Raw genomic sequence first — 18832 nt, forward strand, 5'->3', positions numbered from 1 at the left:
CCCTTACACCCACCCACCCCCAGGCCTGAAGAAGGGTTATACCCAAAATGTTGACTCCTCCACCTCCTGATGCTGCCTAGATTGCTGTGTTTTTCCAGCCTCCTGCTTGTCTACCATGGATTTTTGGTTGGCAGGGTATGGCAGAAGGGATATTTGGCGGCAGTAACTGAATTGGTTTGCTGGGTTCAGAATTAAAGTGAAGTCATAAGTTAGGACAACGGTAGCTTTGAGAAGAAAATAAACCTAAGATAGAACAAAGGATGTTACAAATTAAAATACAACAAGTTCTGCACAAACTCACAGCAGCAGATTTCTGTAAGACGCAGTCTGATAATAGATGTTTGGGAACAGGCAGCTTGACATTTGTAGTTTAGCAGGAATTAAAAGAAAAGTATGATTTTACAACAATAGAGACTGGTGTCAATAAACAACTTTGCAGGAACGTTTTTCTCCAACAGCAGGAAGATTAGAACAACAAAAGGGTATAAACCAGATACCTCATAAGGCTACCAAGAGACAAATAAATGTGACAAATAAACATAGCAAGGGGAGGCAGAAACAATTGTTGAACAGGGTCACTATGATCTCAAGAGAATAAACAATGGCTGCTTCAAGCCGATCAATCAGCCTAAAAAAAATCTGAGTAAGCTTCTTTTAATGACGTAATGAAGCTACAAAAGTGTTTGGATTTTGTTCCTATCAATGGGGTTGGAATAGGTGCCACATGAAGCGTATTTAAAATAAATTATAAAGTCCTTCCTGTTATAAAATTTCTGTTATAAACCATCTTTACAGCATGCAAAATAAAAGCTGTAAAAGGCAGCTGCTAGGCTGAGGGGCTGGGTTTCTATGATTTTTCCAAGTCAGGCAAGAGGGAAGCTAAGCTGCTCCTGAAATTGTTAGTTTTGTCACAGAATCAGAACATTTAACGTAACTATGTATACCTTAATAAGTAAATTTATGTTAGAGCTGATATTACAAATATTGTAACAGTTGGTAGAAATTAACATCCTTTTTAATCTTTGGTACTAAGGTCAGCAAGCAATATGAATTGTATGACCAAATTTGAAAAGTCATTAGTAGTAAACTGAAATGATGCAGCTGGCAAGTGTTCAGGAAGGGACATATCAATCAGTGTTAAAATGTAAATTAATGGGGTATGTTGTAAGATCCCAAGGCCTGATGATGACAATGTCTGGTAAACATTATAAGATCGTGGGGCACCTAACAAGAAAAGCGATTGCATGTTATTCTCTGATTACAACTGGATAAACAAGAATAAAACTCGGTGAGAACTATCCCATCCAGCTTGGCAACAGTGGAGATGCATTGTCTGCAGATACTGTGGCTAACCTGTGATGTAAGGTGTGTGATTTATGTACACAAATATACTATTTATTTCTGAGTTTAATTTTTTGAAATTTGAATGAGTGGCAGATGGAATTTCTGTGTCTCTGAAGAGGTTTAATGATTTGTCAGTATTTCTGTAGTCATGGTGGTGTCATATAGAAAAATGTCTGAGAGAAATGGAAGCAAAGACAGAAATTGCTGGAAAAACTCAGCAGTTCTGGCAGCATCTGTGGAGAGAAATCAGAGCTAATGTTTCAGGTAGAGTGACCCTTCCTCACAACACTGAGAGAAATGGTTTTGAGACCAATCAGAGACTGTTTACATTAGGAAAGTTTACCTGAACAATGTAAACAATGTAGTGCATTAAGCTTTCAGATTGAAACTTATAGAATTTTTTTCAGGCTGAAGGGAAACACCCTTGGAAAAGAACGTGGAAAAGAGCTTATTGGGTAGTTTTGCAGAATGCTTTAATTGAAGTTGATATGTAAAGCAATTGCTCTTAAGAAAGGGAGAAGATAGATTAGATTTTAGTTCAGTATAAGGAGTTTAGTTTATGAATTCAGAAGTTTTTGGTTAAAATCCTGAAGGGGTTTTGTGAAGCTAATGTCATGAAGTTGTAGGTGTACTGTATCTTTAAGAGAGAGTGAAAACTGGCAAGGACTTAATAAGCACAGAGTGTGCTGAAAAGGTTTTAAAATGCAACATCTGGTTATGAAACAAATAGCTGGCACTGAGTTGTTACGGGACACAACAAATTCAAATTTGGCCAATCAGTTTAAATTATACCCCAAGATACCAAAATCCATTTGCATTTGAATTTTACTGTTTTGATGACATCAAACCAATGAGACAATCCGATGTTTTGGTGTATAAAAATCAGGTATTTTAAACAGTTAGCCAGAGCAGCAAAGGGCATCAACAAACACAGACTGCCCACAGAACTGTTCTCTGAAATGTACAAAGACGAATGGAGAACAAAGAAAATTATAGCACAGAAACAGGCCCTTTGGCCCTCCACCTATTTTCCAAGGATCTGTAGCCCTCTGCTCCCTGCCCATTTATGTATCTGTATAGATCCATCTTAAATGATGCTATCATACCCACTTCTACCACCGTCACTGTCAATGTATTCTAGGCACCCACCACATTATAATCTCCCCTAAACTTCTTCCCTCTCACCTTGAACTCGTGACCCCCTAGTAATTGAATCCCCCACTCTGGGAAAAGGCTTCTTGCTATCTGTCTATACCGCTCATGATTTTGTAACCTCAATTATGTCCCCCCCTCAACCTCCGCTTTCTAATGAAAATAATCGTAATCTACTCAACCTCCCTTCATAGCTAGCGCCCTCCATAACAGGCAACATCTTTGTGAACCTCCTCTGCACCCTTTCCAAAGCATCCATTTGGTAATGTGGCAACCAGAACTGTACACAGTATTCCAAGTGTGGCCAAACCAAAGTCCTATACAACTGTAACATGATCTGCCAACTCTTGTACTCGGTACCCCATTAAATGAAGGAAAGCATGCCATATGCCTTCTTGACCACTCTATCAACCAGCGTTGCCCACCTTCAGGGTACAATGGACCTGAAAACCCAGATCTCTCTGTACATCAATTTTCCCCAGGATTTTCCATTTACTGTATAGTTTGGTCTGGAATTGCATCTTCTAAAATGCATCACCTCGCATTTGCTGGGATTGAACTCCATCTGCCATGTCTCTGCCCAACTTTCCAATGTATCTACATCCTGCTGTATTCTCTGACAGTCCCCTTCACTATCTGCTACTCCACCAATCTTAATGTCATCTACAAGCTTGCTAATGAGGCAACCTACACCTACCTCCAAATCATTTATGTTACTCACACAGAACAGTGGTCCCTGCACGGATCCCTGTGGGACAAACATTGTTCACAGGTCTCCATCTTCTACTACTACTCTCTGACACCTCTGCCCAACCAGTTCTCTATCCATCTAACCAGTACACCTTGGACCCCATACAACTTCACCTTCTCCATCAGCCTACCATGAGAAACTTTATCAAATGCCTTACTGAAGTCCATGTGAATGACATTTACAGCCCTTCCCTTATCAACCAACTTTGTCACCTCTTCAAAGAATTAAACTTCAAAAAAATGTAACTGTTCATATGAAATCTATGGAGCAGAAGACCGAAGAAAAGACCCAGAAAAGTCTAGAGAAAGGTACAGAGGAGAATCAACACAGCTGATTGGTTTTGAAATTTGAATTATTTTGTAAAACCTAATTGTGGGGATGGGGGGTTTATTGGATCAGTATAGTGTTGTAGAGTGGGAGGTAGATAAATTAATCAGAAGGAGGTTTACAGTGTGGTTAGTTGTTTAATTTTTTTTCTTGGAGTTAAAGGATAAATTGTTAATTTTTTTTTCTTCAAATAGTGGGATTTGGTAAGTCTTTGTAACTCATACTTTTATAGATTACAAGGAGAGGTGAGCTTTTCTGTGTGTCTGGTTTAAATTAACAGAAGGGTTTACCCCTGTCATAACGGTTTGGAGGCTCACATCCGTGATTTGAACAGGTTTACATAGATCCAGTCTGAGATTTGGACAGATTTGAATAGATTTGGGGTACAAAGAAAACCACTTGTAGGTTAGTATCCAAGATCTTTAAGTAAAACGTGAGTGAGACAATTTGTTTAATTTTGGTGACTTGTGGTTAGTTAAATTAAAAGTGAGAGAAATGGCTCTGAATATTGCTAAAGAGGTTCTGTGGTTTGAAGATGATTCCCAAATTTGCCAAGAAAATTTAGAACAGAAAGAAAAGACCATTCCCTTAGAATTGGCAATGAGGTTAGAATTGGGTTTAACCAAGGACAAAAGTAAAGCTGAAATTGTAAGGGAATTAATCAAACACTTAGGTGTGTCAAAGACACAAACAATTACAGTAGCGTTAGAAAAACTTAAATCATAATTGAGGAAAATGGAGTTGAGAGAGAGTAGAGAGAAAGGAAAGCTAGAGGGAGAGAGGAAGAGAAAGAGAGGGAAGAGAGAGAGAGGAAAAAGAGAGATAAGGTTCTTAAATGAGCAAAGACAGAAAGATAGAGAAGATAGAGAGAGGAAAAAGAAAGAGAGAGAAGGTTCTTAGCTGAGTAAAAAGAGAGAAAAAGAGAGACATAGAAGAAAAAGAAAGAGAAAAAGAACGAATTTGAACTTGGAAAGTTATGACTTAATCAGCAAAGTCAAGTTAACAGGATGGAGATTAAAAGAGAAGGTATTGATATGTACAAGTATGTCAAAACTCTGTCACATTTTGATGAGAAACATGTCGAAGCCTTCTTTATTTCATTTGAAAAACTGGCTAGGCAGTTGGAGTGGTCCAGGGTTTAGATCAGAGTGGTGCTGGAAAAGCACAGCAGGTCAGGCAGCATCCAAGGAACAGGAAAATCAATGTTTTGGGCAAAAGCCCTTACCAGGAATAGAGGCAGGAAGCCTCCAGAGTGGAGAGATAAATGGGGTGGGTGGGGCTGGGGAGAAGGTAGCAAAGAATACAATAGATGGATGGGGTGGGGGATGGAGGTGATAGGTTAGAGAGGAGGGTGGGGAAGGTAGCAAAGAGTACAATAGGTGAATGGGGGTGGGGATGGAGGTGATAGGTCAGGGGGGAGGGCGGAGTGGAGAGGTAGGAAGGGAGATTGGCAGGTAGAACACGTCATGAGGGCGGAGGTCCTCCTGGGAGCAGGTACAGCGGAGGCGGAGGAATTGGGAATACGGCCTCCGCCATACTTGCTCCCAGGAGGACCAGTTCCACCACAGAACACACCAGGTGGCCTCCTTCTTTAGAGACCACAATTTCCCTTCTCATGTGGTTAAAGATGCCCTCCAACGCATCTCATCCACATCCCGCACCTCTGCCCTCAAACCCCACCCCTCCAACCGTAACAAGGATAGAACCCCGCTGGTGCTCACCTTCCACCCTCCCAACCTTCGCATTAACTGCATCATCCGCCGACATTTCTGCCACCTCCAAACGGACCCCACCACCAGGGATATATTTCCCTCCCCACCCTTTTCTGCTTTCCACAAAGACCATTCCCTCCATGACTACCTGGTCAGGTCCACGCCCCCCAATAACCCACCCTCCCATCCTGGCAGCTTCCCCAGCCACCACAGGAATTGCAAAACCTGCGCCCACACCTCCTCCCTCACCACCATCCAAGGCTCCAAAGGGACCTTCCACATCCATCAAAATTTTACCTGCACATCCACCAACATCATTTATTGTATCCGTTGCTCCCGATGCGGTCTCCTCTACATTGGGGAGACAGGATGCCTCCTTGCAGAGCGCTTCAGGGAACATCTCCGGGACACCCGCACCAATCAACTCCACCGCCCTGTGGCCCAACATTTCAACTCCCCCTCCCACTCTGCCGAGGACATGCAGGTCCTGGGCCTCCTCCACTGCCGCTCCCTCACCACCCGACGCCTGGAGGCAGAATGCCTCGTCTTCCGCCTCGTAACACTTCAACCCCAGGGCATCAATGTGGACTTCAACAGTTTCCTCTTTTCCCCTTCCCCCACCTCACCCAAGTTCCAACCTTCCAGCTCTCACTGTCCTCATGACCTGTCCTACCTCCCTTCCCACCTATCCTCTCCACCCTCCCCCTGACCTATCACCACTATCCCCACCCCATTCACCTATTGTACTCTTTGCTACCTTCTCCCCAGCTCCACAGCAGCTCCCCCCCCCCCCCCCCGCCCATTTATCTCTCCACCCTGGAGGCTCCCTGCCTCTATTCCTGATGAAGGGCTTTTGCCCAAAACGTCGATTTTCCTGCTCCTCGGATGCTGCCTGACCTGCTGTGCTTTTCCAGAACCACTCTGATCTAAACTCTGGTTTCCAGCATCTGCAGTCCTCACTTTTGCCTAGATGGAGTGGTCTGAGAACTTGTGGATAACACTAATTCAGACTAAACAGGTAGGCAGGGCTAATGAGGTATTTGCAGTGCTGTCAGATGAGGGGTGCAGACATTATGAAGCGATCAAACAGGCTATTTTAAGCGCTTATGAATTGGTACCAGAAGTGTATTGACAGCGGTTCAGAAACATACAGAAGGAACCAAGTCAGACTTATGCTGAGTTCAAAAGAATTAATCATAGTCATTTTGATAGATGGATGTGGGCCTTAAAAATAGATAAGACCTATGAGGCTCAAAGAGAGATTATTCTGCTGGAGGAGTTCAAAAGCTCACTTCCAGGGATGATAAAAATCCACATGGATGAATAGAAAGTTCAGGAAGTGAGAAGACAGCAGAGTTTGCAGATGAATACTCATTGGTGCATAAGACAAGCTTCCAGCAAGAATTTCATCCTGTGAGGGATAGAAGTTGGGAGAAGGGGAGATCCTGCATGATGAAAAAAAGAGTGGGGAACACTGGTAAGCCCAAGAGGGTGGAAAGGAGGTGAAAGGCCTCAGGTGTTTCCGCTGTGGTAAAGTGGGACACGTAAAGTCATAGTGCTGGTATTTAAAGAAAGGCACAGTGGGAAAACATATCATAAAAGAAGCTAAGCCAGTGGCATTAGTGAAAGTCGTAAAAGAAGCCCCAAGAAAAGTTGAGGAGCTGCAGGAGAGTGCACAGCGTATGCAGGGGCTGGGTATGGAGTAAGTGCCTGATCTCTATAAAGAATTTGCCTTTGTGGGTAAAGTTTACTCAGAATGAACAATTTTGCGAAGTCAGAGGCCATGGGTGGTCTCCCGGGCATGTCTGATTCTGAAGACAGATCTCAGTTCCCCTTTAGATGGTCACAGGAGGGCTTTCTCTACTTAGGTATATTTATTATTCCCATTTTTGATCAACCATTTAAAGCCAATTTTGCCCATTTATTCGACAGAATCAAGCAGGACCTTCATAGATAGAAGGTGCTTCTGATCTCTTGGTTAGGTCAGATAGCCCTCATTAAAATGAACATTCGGCCCCACCTGCTGTATCCTATGTGAATGCTTCCTCTGGTTTTTACTAAACCAAAATTTAGAAGATTGAATGGCTGATCCAGTGCTTTCATCTGGTATCGCAAGCACCCCCTAATTAAATTGACTAAATTGCAGTTCCCTTACAGACTAGGAGGAGTGGGCCTCCCAGATATCAGAAACTAACAGTTAAGCTCATTGCTATCTTATGTGAGTGGTTGGGCCTGGGGTAGGGAATCTTCTCTCACTTTGGTTGGACATTGAAGCATGTCAAGCAAGATGCCCCCTTCTTAGCCTGCTGTTCTTAAACAAAATGAGAACAGTTAAAGTATATTGCCATAGTCCAATATCATCAATACTGTCAAGGCGTGGAGGGCAATATGTCAGGGTGAGAGCAATATTGCCAAAACATCATTTTTGACACCCATAGTGGGTATGCTGAGCTTTCAGCCAGGGATGATGGATTCTGGATTTAAACAACGGGCAGTTTGGGGCATTCTTGCCTGGCTTATTTATTCAAAGGAGACATACTGATGTCTTTTTCTGGATTAGTGGTGCTGGAAGAGCACAGTAGTTCAGGCAGCATCCAAGTAGCTTCGAAATCGACGTTTCGGGCAAAAGCCCTTCCTGATTTTTACCTTTTTACCTTATACTGCTGTCTTTTGACCAGTTATCTCAGAAATATGAATTGCCAAGCAGAGGCCTCTTTTGTTTCTTTCACATTAAAAATTTGACACAAAAAGAGATCACACACTGCTAACTGATCATTATCGGTCCGACATGGAGAAGAGTCCTGAGGGTACATTATCTGTTAGCAACGCTTATCATGTATTGGGAGAGAGTCCCTCAAACAAGACCGAATGGCTCTGTAAGATTTGGGAGAGGGAGGTGGGCATTGAGGTCTTTTCTGAAATATGGGAGGATATCTGGGAAATGCAAGAAGGATCTCGATTTGCAATGCGACACATGCCTTGCAATTGAAATTTCTCCACAGGGTCCATCTGGCCCCAGACCGCCTCACTAAATTTAAAGTGGGAGCATCTCCAATGTGTCCTAAATATAAAGTGAGCATAGGCTTCCTTAATCGTTGTCTTTGGTCCTGCCACACACTGCAGGCATACTGGAGCACTGTGGCAGGCAAAATAGAGAAGGCCTTGGGGACAGAGGTGGAGATGGACTCGGTGTATCTTCTTCTTCGCTTTGTTAATTTACTTTCACTAGATGAACACAAACAAAGGCTTTTCAATATCCTCACTTTTTGTGCCACAAAGAACATTCCATGACAGTGGGTATCAGAAAATCCCAAAGGGCTGAACAGCTGGTGTAAGCTGGTCATGGAGCATATCCCCTTGGACTTTCTTACGAGTATGAGTCATAGAGCTATAGAGATGTACAGCATGGAAACAGATCCTTCAGTCCAACCCGTCCATGCCCACCCAATCTAGTCCCACCTGCCAGCACCCGGCCCATATCCCCCCAACCCCTTCCTATTCAGATATCCATCCAAATGCCTCTTAAATGTTGCAGTTGTACCAGACTCCACCACATCCTTGGCAGCTCATTCCATACATGTACCACCCTCTGCGTGAAAACGTTGCCCCTTAGGTCTCTTTTATATCTTTCCTCTCTCACCCCAAACCTATGCCCTCTAGTTCTGGACTCCCTGACCCCAGGGAAAAGACTTTGTCTATTTATCCTATCCATGCCTCTCATAATTTTGTAAACCTCTATAAGGTCACCCCTCAGCCTCCAATGCTTCAGGGAAAACAGCCCCAGCCTGTTCAGCCTCTCCCTGTCACTCATATCCTCCAACCCTGGCAACATCCTTGTAAATCTTTTCTGAACCCTTTCAAGTTTCACAACATCTTTCCGTTAGGAAGGAAACCCAGAATTGCACACAATATTCCAACAGTGGCCTAACCAATGACCTCCCAACTCCTATCCTCAATACTCTGCCCAATAAAGGAAAGCATACCAAACGCCTTCCTCACTATCCTATCTACCTGCGACTCCACTTTCAAGGAGCTATGAACCTGCACTCCAAGGTCTCTTTGTTTAGCAACACTGCCTAGGACCTTACTATTAAGTGTATAAGTCCTGCTAAGATTTGCTTTCCCAAAATGCAGCGCCTCGCATCTGAATTAAACTCCATCTGCCACTTCTCAGCCCATTGGCCCATCTGGTCTAGATCCTATTGTAATCTGAGGTAACCCTCTTCGCTGTCCGCCATACCTCCAATTTTGGTGTCATCTGCACCATAAAAAGGAGAATTTCGATAAGATGTGGCAGCCCTTTCTGGACTGCCTGGTATTAGTAAGAGCCTTTACGTAGCCATGGCAATTCTATGTAACTACAAACATATGAATATGTATAAACATATGTGCTTGATGATCGAGAGCTATTGTTTTGGTTTGCTGAGCTGTGTTATGGTTATTATCATTATTATTATTAAGATTTTCCTTTTTAAGCTTAGTTAATAGTTATTATTTATTTATGTAATTAGCAGGTTTGATTCTTAATATTGGTTTGAATTGTTTGGTTTTGTACTTGATGTAAGATTCAAAAGAAAAAATGTTCCTTTTTTAAAAAATATTTGAAAAATGTTTGAGCTATTAAACCAGGTTTTAGTCTGGGATTTGATTTGTCAAATAATAACATCAACTGGGATTATTATATACATGTTACCTTTTTTAAATTTATTCTTCTATGGGATGTGGGCATTGAACTCGAGTCCATTTCAGTGGGCAATAGAGAGTGAACCACATTGCTATGGATCAGGAATTGTGTACAGGCTAGACCAGGAAAGGATGGCAGATTTTCTTAATTGAAGAGAACCACATGGGCTTTTAAAACAACTGACAATATCTATATAGCCACCCATAGACCAGCTACAAATTTAGTTTCAAATACTATTGTGCAGAAATGTTGCCATATACTACAGTGGTATTCAAACCCAAGTCCACAGAACACTAACCTGGATATCTGCATTTCTAGGCCAGTGACATGATCATTAAACCAACACATCTCCACTGCAGACATGTTGAGATGGATGAGCAGGAATATTTATCTCTGTAATTGTCATATAGGACATCATTTGTGATTTTGACAGAATTATGGCAGGGACAGAAGCCTGGTTAGAGGGATTCAAAGGCAAATACGGAGTTTCAGAAAGGAAGGCAACAGATTTAGAACATAGACCATAGAAAAGCACAGCACAGAACAGCCCTTTAGCCCATGATGTTGTGCCGAGGATTATTCCTAATCTAAAATAAAATAACCTAACCTACGCACCCCTCAATTCACTGCTGTCTGTGTACATGTCCAGCATTCGCTTAAATGTCCCTAATGACTCTGCTTCCACCACCACCATTCCATGTATTCACAACTCTCTGCATAAAGAACCTACCTCTGATGTCTCCTCTATACCTTTTTCCTAATACCTTAAAACTTGGACACCTTGTACCAGTCAATCCTGCCCAGGAGAAAAGTCTCTGGCTATTGACTCAATCTATTCCTCTCATTACCTTGTACACCTCGATCAGGTCACCTCTATTCCTCCTCCTTCTCTCCAGAGAGAAAAGTCTGAGCTTAGTCAACCTGTCTTCATAAGACAAGCCCTCCAGTCCAAGCAGCATCCTGGGAAATCTTCTTTGCACCCTCTCCAAAGCCTCCATATCTTTCCTATAATAGGGCGACCAGAACTGGACACAATATTCCAAGTGTGGCCTCACCAGGGACTTGTACAGCTGCAGCAAAACATTGTGGCTCTTAAATTCGATTCTCCGTTAATGAAAGCTTTCTTAACAACCCTATCCACTTGGGTGGCAATTTTGAGGGATCTATGTACTTGCACACCAAGATCCCTCTGTTCCTCCACACTGCCAAGAATCCTGTCTTTAATCCTATATTCAGTATTCGAGTTCAACCTTCCAAAATGCATCACTTCACATTTATTCAGGTTGAACTCCATCTGCCATTTCTCAGCCCAGCTCTGCATCCTGTCTATGTCGTGCTGCAGCCTGTAATAGCCCTCGATACTATCGATGGCACCTCCAACCTTTGTGTCATCTGCAAATTTACTAACCCACCCTTCAACCTCCTCATCCAAGTCATTTATAAAAACTACAAAGAGCAGAAGCCCAAGAACAGAGCCATACAGGACCCCACTCACCACTGACCTCCAGGCAGAATACTTTCCATCTACAACCACTCTCTGCTTTCTGTCAGCCAGCCAATTCTGCATCCAGATAGCCAGATATCCCATACTTCCTGACTTTATGAATGAGCCTACCATGGGGAACCTTACCAAATACCTTGCTAAAGTCCATTTACACGACATCCACTGCTCGACCTTCGTTGACCTGTCTCGTCACCTCCTCAAAGAACTCAATAAGATTTGTGAGGAATGACGGGCCCCTCACAAAGTCATGGTGATTGCTTTTAATCACGCTATGCTTTTCCAAATAGTCATAAATCCTATCCCTCAGAATTCTTTCCAAACCTTGCTGACCACAGACGTAAAACTGACTGGTCCCCTAAAATCCTATTCCCCTTCTTGAAAAGAGGAACAACATTCACCTCCCTCCAATCCTCTGGTATGACTCCCAGGCAATAAGTCCAAGGGGGTTGGAAAGGTGGTGATGGAGAGATAGATTGCAAGGCCCATGGGGTCACAGGTTAGCTTTTGATGAAAGATGCGATGACAGCAAAGGAAAGAGGGACAACACTTTACACTATCAACTATCAGGGAGCATAGGAGACAAAGTTGGATCGTCAGTAGCTTTTGTGGAACATGGATCAAGGAAACAGAAGGTGGGTCTCATTAACATGATGAGCTCAGGGACTGGATAAGGAGAGATAAACAAATATAAACTGGAATAGAAAGCCGATTCAGGAAGGAGATTTTGAAGGATATTTGGATGGGCTATTGGAAGAGAAGAAAGGATAGAAGCAATTGATTATATGATCATAGGGAGCAGAGATTAGGATCATACCAGGCAGAACAGCCAAGGTGAGAGAGATAATTATTTTGTTGGGACTCAGATACCAAAAGTAAGATGAAAATAGAAAATGAGGAATGTTTATCTATTACAATTTCTTTCATACTTTGGGGGCCTGAAGAGGATACTTATAAGTCAATGTATTGCAACTTCACAGGTCCAACAGTGACAAAGAGATTGGAGCACACATTTTCTGAGTGCCAGTAAACAGATATTTACGAAACAGCTCATTTACAATGAGGTGTTACCAGTGTTGCTGTTTGCCCTTGGTGAATTAATTTCTTTCTCTCCCTCTCTTTATGCAAGGGTTCAGCCCTGATGTCCATGGCTGGAGTGGAGGGAGCTGATCTGTTGTTAATGTTTCTGGCCTGGAAGCAAGAGTTGGGGGAAGCGAGGCTGGGAACCTCTGGAATGTTCTGAGACAACGTTTCTAAGGGACCTGTGTGTGGCTCCTCCTCTGTCTGGGTGCTTGTGCATCCTGTCATTCTGAGAGGAAAGGACACAGGAAGGAGGGTTGAAGTTCCAATGGATGGAGTGTACATTTAGGCACAAATCCACAGACACTGACTCTGCAGGACCTCCATGGTGGTGCCAGCCTGTCTGTGGTCACATGCATGCCAAACCAACATGGAACTAAGAACTTTGGTGATTCCTTAATCCTTTGATCCAGTTTAGTGACTGACTATGATAAGCCTGCCTGATGTTGCTGAGCCTCCCTGTGCTTTTTGACAAAGTCATTAGTGTTATTGAACAGAGAGATTTAGGGATTCAGGTACATAGTTCTTTGAATGTTGTGTCACAGGTAGACAGAGTGGTTAAGAAGACATTTAGAACATTTGCCTTCATTGTTCAGACCATTAAACTGTAATGCTGAGGTTGTACATGATGTTGGTGAGGCCACTTTTGCAGTACTGTGTACATTTCTGGTTGCCCAGCTTGAGGAAGGATATTATTAAATAGGAGAGAGTTCAGAAAAGATGTACCAGGATGTTACTGGGGGTGGAGGGTTTGAATCATAGGAAAAGGCTTGTTAGGCTGGGACGTTTTTTTCACTGGAGCGTAGGATGTTGAGGGGTGACCTTACAAAATTTCATAAAGTCATGAGGGGCATAGATAAGGTGCATAGCAAAGGTCATTTCCCTATAGTTGGTGGGAGAGGGGTCAAAACTAGAAGGCATATTTTTAAGGTGAGACAAGAAAAAATTAAAACGGACCTGAAAGACAGCTTTTTCACACAGAGGGTTGCTTGTATGTGGAATGAACTGCCAGAGGAAGTGGTGGATGCAGGTCAGATACAACATTTAAAAGACACTTGGACAGGAAAATGAAGAGGAAAGGTTTAGATTAGATTACCTACAGTGTGGAAATAGGCCCTTCGGCCCAACCAGTCCATACCAACCTCCAAAGAGTAACCTACCCAGACTCATTTCCCTCTAACTATGCATCTAACACTATGGACGATTTAGCATGGCCAATTCACCTGACCTACACAACTTTAGATTGTGGGAGGAAACCCACGCAGACACGGAGACAATGTGCAAACTCCACACAGACCTGAGGCTGAGAATCAAATCTGGGAACCTGGTGCTGTGAGGCAGCAGTGCTAACCACTGAGCTACTGTGCCACAGGTATGGAAGAGTTTTCTTTTGAGGAGAGGTTATGTAGATTGAGCCTGTACTCACTAGAATATAGTGGAGTGAGAGGTGTCCCTACTAAAGCATAGAAGATTCTTAGGGGATTTGACAGGGATATGGGCCAAATGCAGGCAAGTGAGACTAGTTTAGTTTGGTCCGTATGGGCAAGTTAGACCGAAGGGTCTGTTTTCATGTTATATGACTCTATGACTCAATAATGATTGAGACCATTTTCTAGCGAGGGCTAAGCTGGTTCCTGGTTTCTGGCAGTCCACTCACTGGAGAGGCTATTCTGTAGTAGTAATGTCACTATGCAACTAATGCAGAATATCTAGTGTTCTGAGGGCATGCGTTTAAATCCCATTATGGCAGATGGAGGAGTTTGAATTTTAAAAATCTTGTCTAGTGATGACCATGTAACCATTGCCAATTGTTTTAAAACCTCACCTGGTTCACTAAAGTTCTTTATGGTTGCAAATTTGCTGCTGCTACCTGTTCTGGCCTAAATGTGATTCCTGACCCAAAGCAACGTGGTTGACTGTTAAGTGACCTCTAAAATGGCCTAGCATGTCACTAAATACTCAGCCATGCCCATATCTCCTGAGTGAATAATTTTATAAAAAGCAAGCTGGGATGGTTCTACCCTGACGAACTGCAGAGGAGTCAGTTCTGTGCTCACCAGACTGTGCTCCCAAGTATAAGCTAGATGGAGAACGCATTGAGATGAAATAGTCTGAGTTAGTGGAGGGTGCAGGTGAAAGTCGCATTGGTATATCCTCTGAGGGTTGAGTGGTTTCTTCCTCAGGGATGGGGCCAAATGTGGATGGAACTGGATTCCTTCTCCACTTGTTATGAAAAAGTGAGAATTACCTGTGAAATGGGGGTAAAAAGTTCAAGTAAGAGTGAGTTGGTACTGGTCTTAATGGGAGAGCGGCTAGCACAGCACAGTACAGCACAATGAAGCTCACCAGTTGGTTGCTCATGGAGATCTCCATGACCCACTTCACTGAATGACTGCAGCATTTTCTCCTGATACAAGGTGAAGAGCTGACTGTCTACCGCCCCTTCACCTGTTGTGGCCCTCTCAGCCCAGTTTTGAGAGAGTTTTTCCTGCAATCTGACAAAAGGAGGGATTGAGAATGATGGGAGCAGCATTAGTTGTTATGCAGGGACAAAAGCATGATGGAATGCCCTGACTGGATGAGTGAATAGAACACACAGAGGCCAGGAAGGATTGGAGTCATGTGGAAGGAAGAGGTGAGTAAAGAGCCATTCAGTGAACATGCTGCATGCTGCAGTGAGAGTGGCCGTCCACAAGCCTTGGTGGGAGGTGAATGCTACAACAGACTTAAAGTGAGCAATGAGAGTGTGAGGAAGAAGGTGGTGGTGGCACTTACCCCTGTGGAGCACTGAAGGTCACTAAACTTCTTTCAAAAATGCTCGGCATTTGTTTTCACCCAGGATACTTCACTGACTCAAGTAACTACCTGCATCCAGCCTGGCTCTGCCTGGTATCTTGGCCTCCTTTGGTGGTCTAGAGAAAACAGTATTGCCCTTCTCTTGACAACTCCATCCAACAGCATCTCTCGGTCTGTCACAGTGAAACAGGATGCTAGCTTCCATTTCAGCACCAACTGCTGAGTTCAAATGGTGCATAATCCCATTGTAAGGGTCAAGTCCAGGCTTGCAGCACCTGAAGTGCTATGGGGCTAGGTTTAAATATGTATCAATGTCGCAAAATCCCAACAGTGACAAATATTTCTGCACTCCGAGTCCATAAAGCATAATCTGGGCGCCAAAGTGGCAAGTTGAATAATGAACGAGCTGAAGATCAGACAATTACATGAGAGAAGTTTACACTCATTCCAACAGATTACATGCCATGAATCCCTCCCCAAATAAACAAGAAAATTCAGACTAAAGGAGAGAGAATCTGCTGAATTCAGTTAGAGATTGGAATCATTAAGACCAAGAAGTTATTTGTGCAGTGGCTGAAGGTAGCAGCAGTGAAGATGCAGTGATGAAGTGTAATCATATCTGGGAGGATGGTTGATAACAATGATTTTGAAAGAGAGGTCAGATGCAAGATTAGATGCTCAAAGTACAGCGAAAGGGATAAAAAAAATTCTGTTACCTTGGATACGTAGGATGCACTAATTGTCCAGTATTGTTTGTACGATTTGGCTCTGGTTGCAGAAACAACTTGCAGATCATACGGATTGTAACGAGCTTTTGGGTCATCCTGAGCTCTTAATAGACAGTACAGAAAGTCTCCTCGGTCATTCGCTGGAATTGTGGCATCCTGCAGTGAAAAGTTAGACATCACTGTATTTAGCAGTATATTGTGTAAATGTATACAGATATGAACATATACATGCATATGTAAGGTCAAGAAAGCTAAAATCGGTCAGGGCCCATGAGGGATATGAGAAAAGCAGGAAAGAACGCAAACAGGAGATTAGGAGAGAAAGGAGGGGCCATGAAATGTTCTTGGCAAGTAGAGTGAAAGAAAATCCCAAGGCATTTTAAACAGAAATTAAAAATAAGAGGATAACTATGGAGAGGGTAAGACCACTCAAGGATAAAGGAGGGAGGTTGTGGTTGGAAGTAGAGGATATGGACGAGATCCTAAATGAGTGTTTTGCATCAGTACCCCAGAGCCCAATAGGACCTACCCCAGGTTTTTGCGAGAGGTAAGAAAGGACATTGATGGCACCTTGAGCAAGATCTTTGTATCCTAAATGGCCACTGAAGAGGGCCCTGTTGACTGACAAACAGCTAAATTTGTTCCTCTGTTCAAGAAGGGAAATACAGAGATAACCCAGGAAATTATGGACTAGTGAGTCTCACATCTGTGGTTGGGGAGATATCGGAGAGAATTCTTAGGGATAGGATTTATATGCATTTGCAAAAGCATGACTTAATTAGGGGCAAACCACATGACTTTGTTTTTTTTTTGGTTTGATTTTTATTGTGACATGTACTCAAGTAAAGTACAGGAGTACAGTTAAAAGCATTGCTCATTAAGTTTGTAATTTCAACCAAATATGTTGGAGTATAACCTGGCATCATGTAACTTCTGATTGGAAGAGAAAGCTCCACAGAAATTCCTATCCTCAATGATGGGGAAGCCTAGCACATTTGTGCAAAACATAAGGCTCAAGTATTCACAACACTCTTCAGCCAGAAGTGCTGAGTGGATGTTCCATCTTGGCCTACTCCAGAGGTCCCCAGAATCACAGATGCCAGGTGTTAGCCAATTAAATTCACTCCATGCGATATCAAGAAATGATTGGAAACACTGGATCTTACTAAGACTATGGACCCTGACAACATTCAGGCAATAGGATTGAAAACTTATGCTCCGTAACTTGCAGCATCTCTTACCAAGTTTATTCAGTACAACTACAAAACTGGCATCTTCCCGACAATGTGTAAATTTCCCAGTTCTGTCCCATATACAAAAAGTATGATTAGTGTACATAGTGAGCACAGATCGATGGGCCATAGGGTCTCTTCTGTACCATATCCTCTACGACTGTATGATTTGTGACTCAACAGAAAGTGAAGCAGCCCATGTCCAAGTGCAGCAAGACCTGGACAATATCCAGGCTTCAGGAGAAAGTGAGGTCTGCAGATGTTGGAGAGGAGAGTCAAAAAGGCTTCAGCTGACAAGTGGCAAGTAACAAGTTGGGTCACACAAATGCCCGGGAATTACCATCTCCAACCAAAGACAATCTAACCACTGCGCCTTAACATTCAATGGTGTTAGCATCGCTGAATCCCACACCATCAATATCCTGGGAGTTGATCAGAAACTGAACTGGATTAGCCATATAAATACAGTGGCTACAGACATAGGTCATAAATGAGGAATACTGCAGCAAATAATCCACCTCCTGACTCCCGTAAGACTGTCCATCATCTACTCAGCACAAGGAGGGAATATGATGGAATACTCCCCACTTGCCTGGGTGGGTGCAGCTCCAACAACATTCAAGAAGCTTGATATCATCCAGGACAAAGCAGCCCACTTGGTTTGGCATCACATTCACCAAAGCAATTCTTTCAGCTATCAATCGCAGCAGTGTGTACCATCTGTCAGGAACAGCCTCCTTAGACAGTACCTTTCAGACCCACAATCACTGCCATCTGAAAGGACAAGGGCAAGAGATCCATGGAAATGTTACCCTCTGCAAGTTCCCCTCCAAGCCACTCACCATCCTGACTTGCATGCCACCTTTAAATAATTATGAACCAGTTGTCATGAGATTCTTGTGTGTTACTGACTTAGCCCCAGGTTGGATTTCATTGCAAACTATTCCACATAAACAAATATTTATGACCTGCAAGTGTATTACAAGTACAACCCCACCACAGACCAGTGCATATTCCAATACACTGTAAACATGCACTGACTTTAATTTACATCCCAACCTCCCTGGAAGTGTACCATCTCAATGCTTCAGCCATCCTTGGAATGCAGGCATGGGCAAAAACTAGGATTGATTAGGCCCAGTTTGGGCTTTTGCCCGAAACGCCGATTTCAAAGCTACTTGGATGCTGCCTGAACTGCTGTGCTCTTCCAGCACCACTAATCCAGAATCTGGTTTCCAGCATCTGCAGTCATTGTTCTTACCTCGTAGGCCCAGTTTATGTCAATTTCCATGAAAATTCATCTGACCATCAACCCATCTCATATCCAATCATTTAATCTCATCGAAACAGGAGTAGGCCATTCAGCTCATTGAGCCTGATTAAACAATATTATCCAAGCTAAGGCAAGAAACCCAAAACTACACACTGTCCTCCATGTCTCATCTACTAATGCACATATCCTGTCAACCTGATCTTGTGTCTGACTGACCATCAGAACTCACAGCTAGCTGACCATCAAGAGCAC

General features: G+C 43.1%; 1 protein-coding gene across 1 annotated transcript in view; it reads right to left on the reverse strand.

Annotated features, from left to right (window-relative positions):
• The window catches only part of LOC140453932 (dynein axonemal heavy chain 6-like), a 306453-nt gene that overhangs the window by 201231 nt on the left and 86390 nt on the right, over positions 1-18832 (reverse strand). Inside the window, exon 5 of the mRNA XM_072548792.1 lies at positions 16064-16231. Coding sequence (XP_072404893.1) covers positions 16064-16231 — 168 coding nt within the window. The remainder of the gene's footprint in view (positions 1-16063; positions 16232-18832) is intronic.

Source organism: Chiloscyllium punctatum, chromosome 3, assembly GCF_047496795.1.
Source record: "Chiloscyllium punctatum isolate Juve2018m chromosome 3, sChiPun1.3, whole genome shotgun sequence".
In the NCBI taxonomy this organism is placed as follows: Eukaryota; Metazoa; Chordata; class Chondrichthyes; order Orectolobiformes; family Hemiscylliidae; genus Chiloscyllium; species Chiloscyllium punctatum.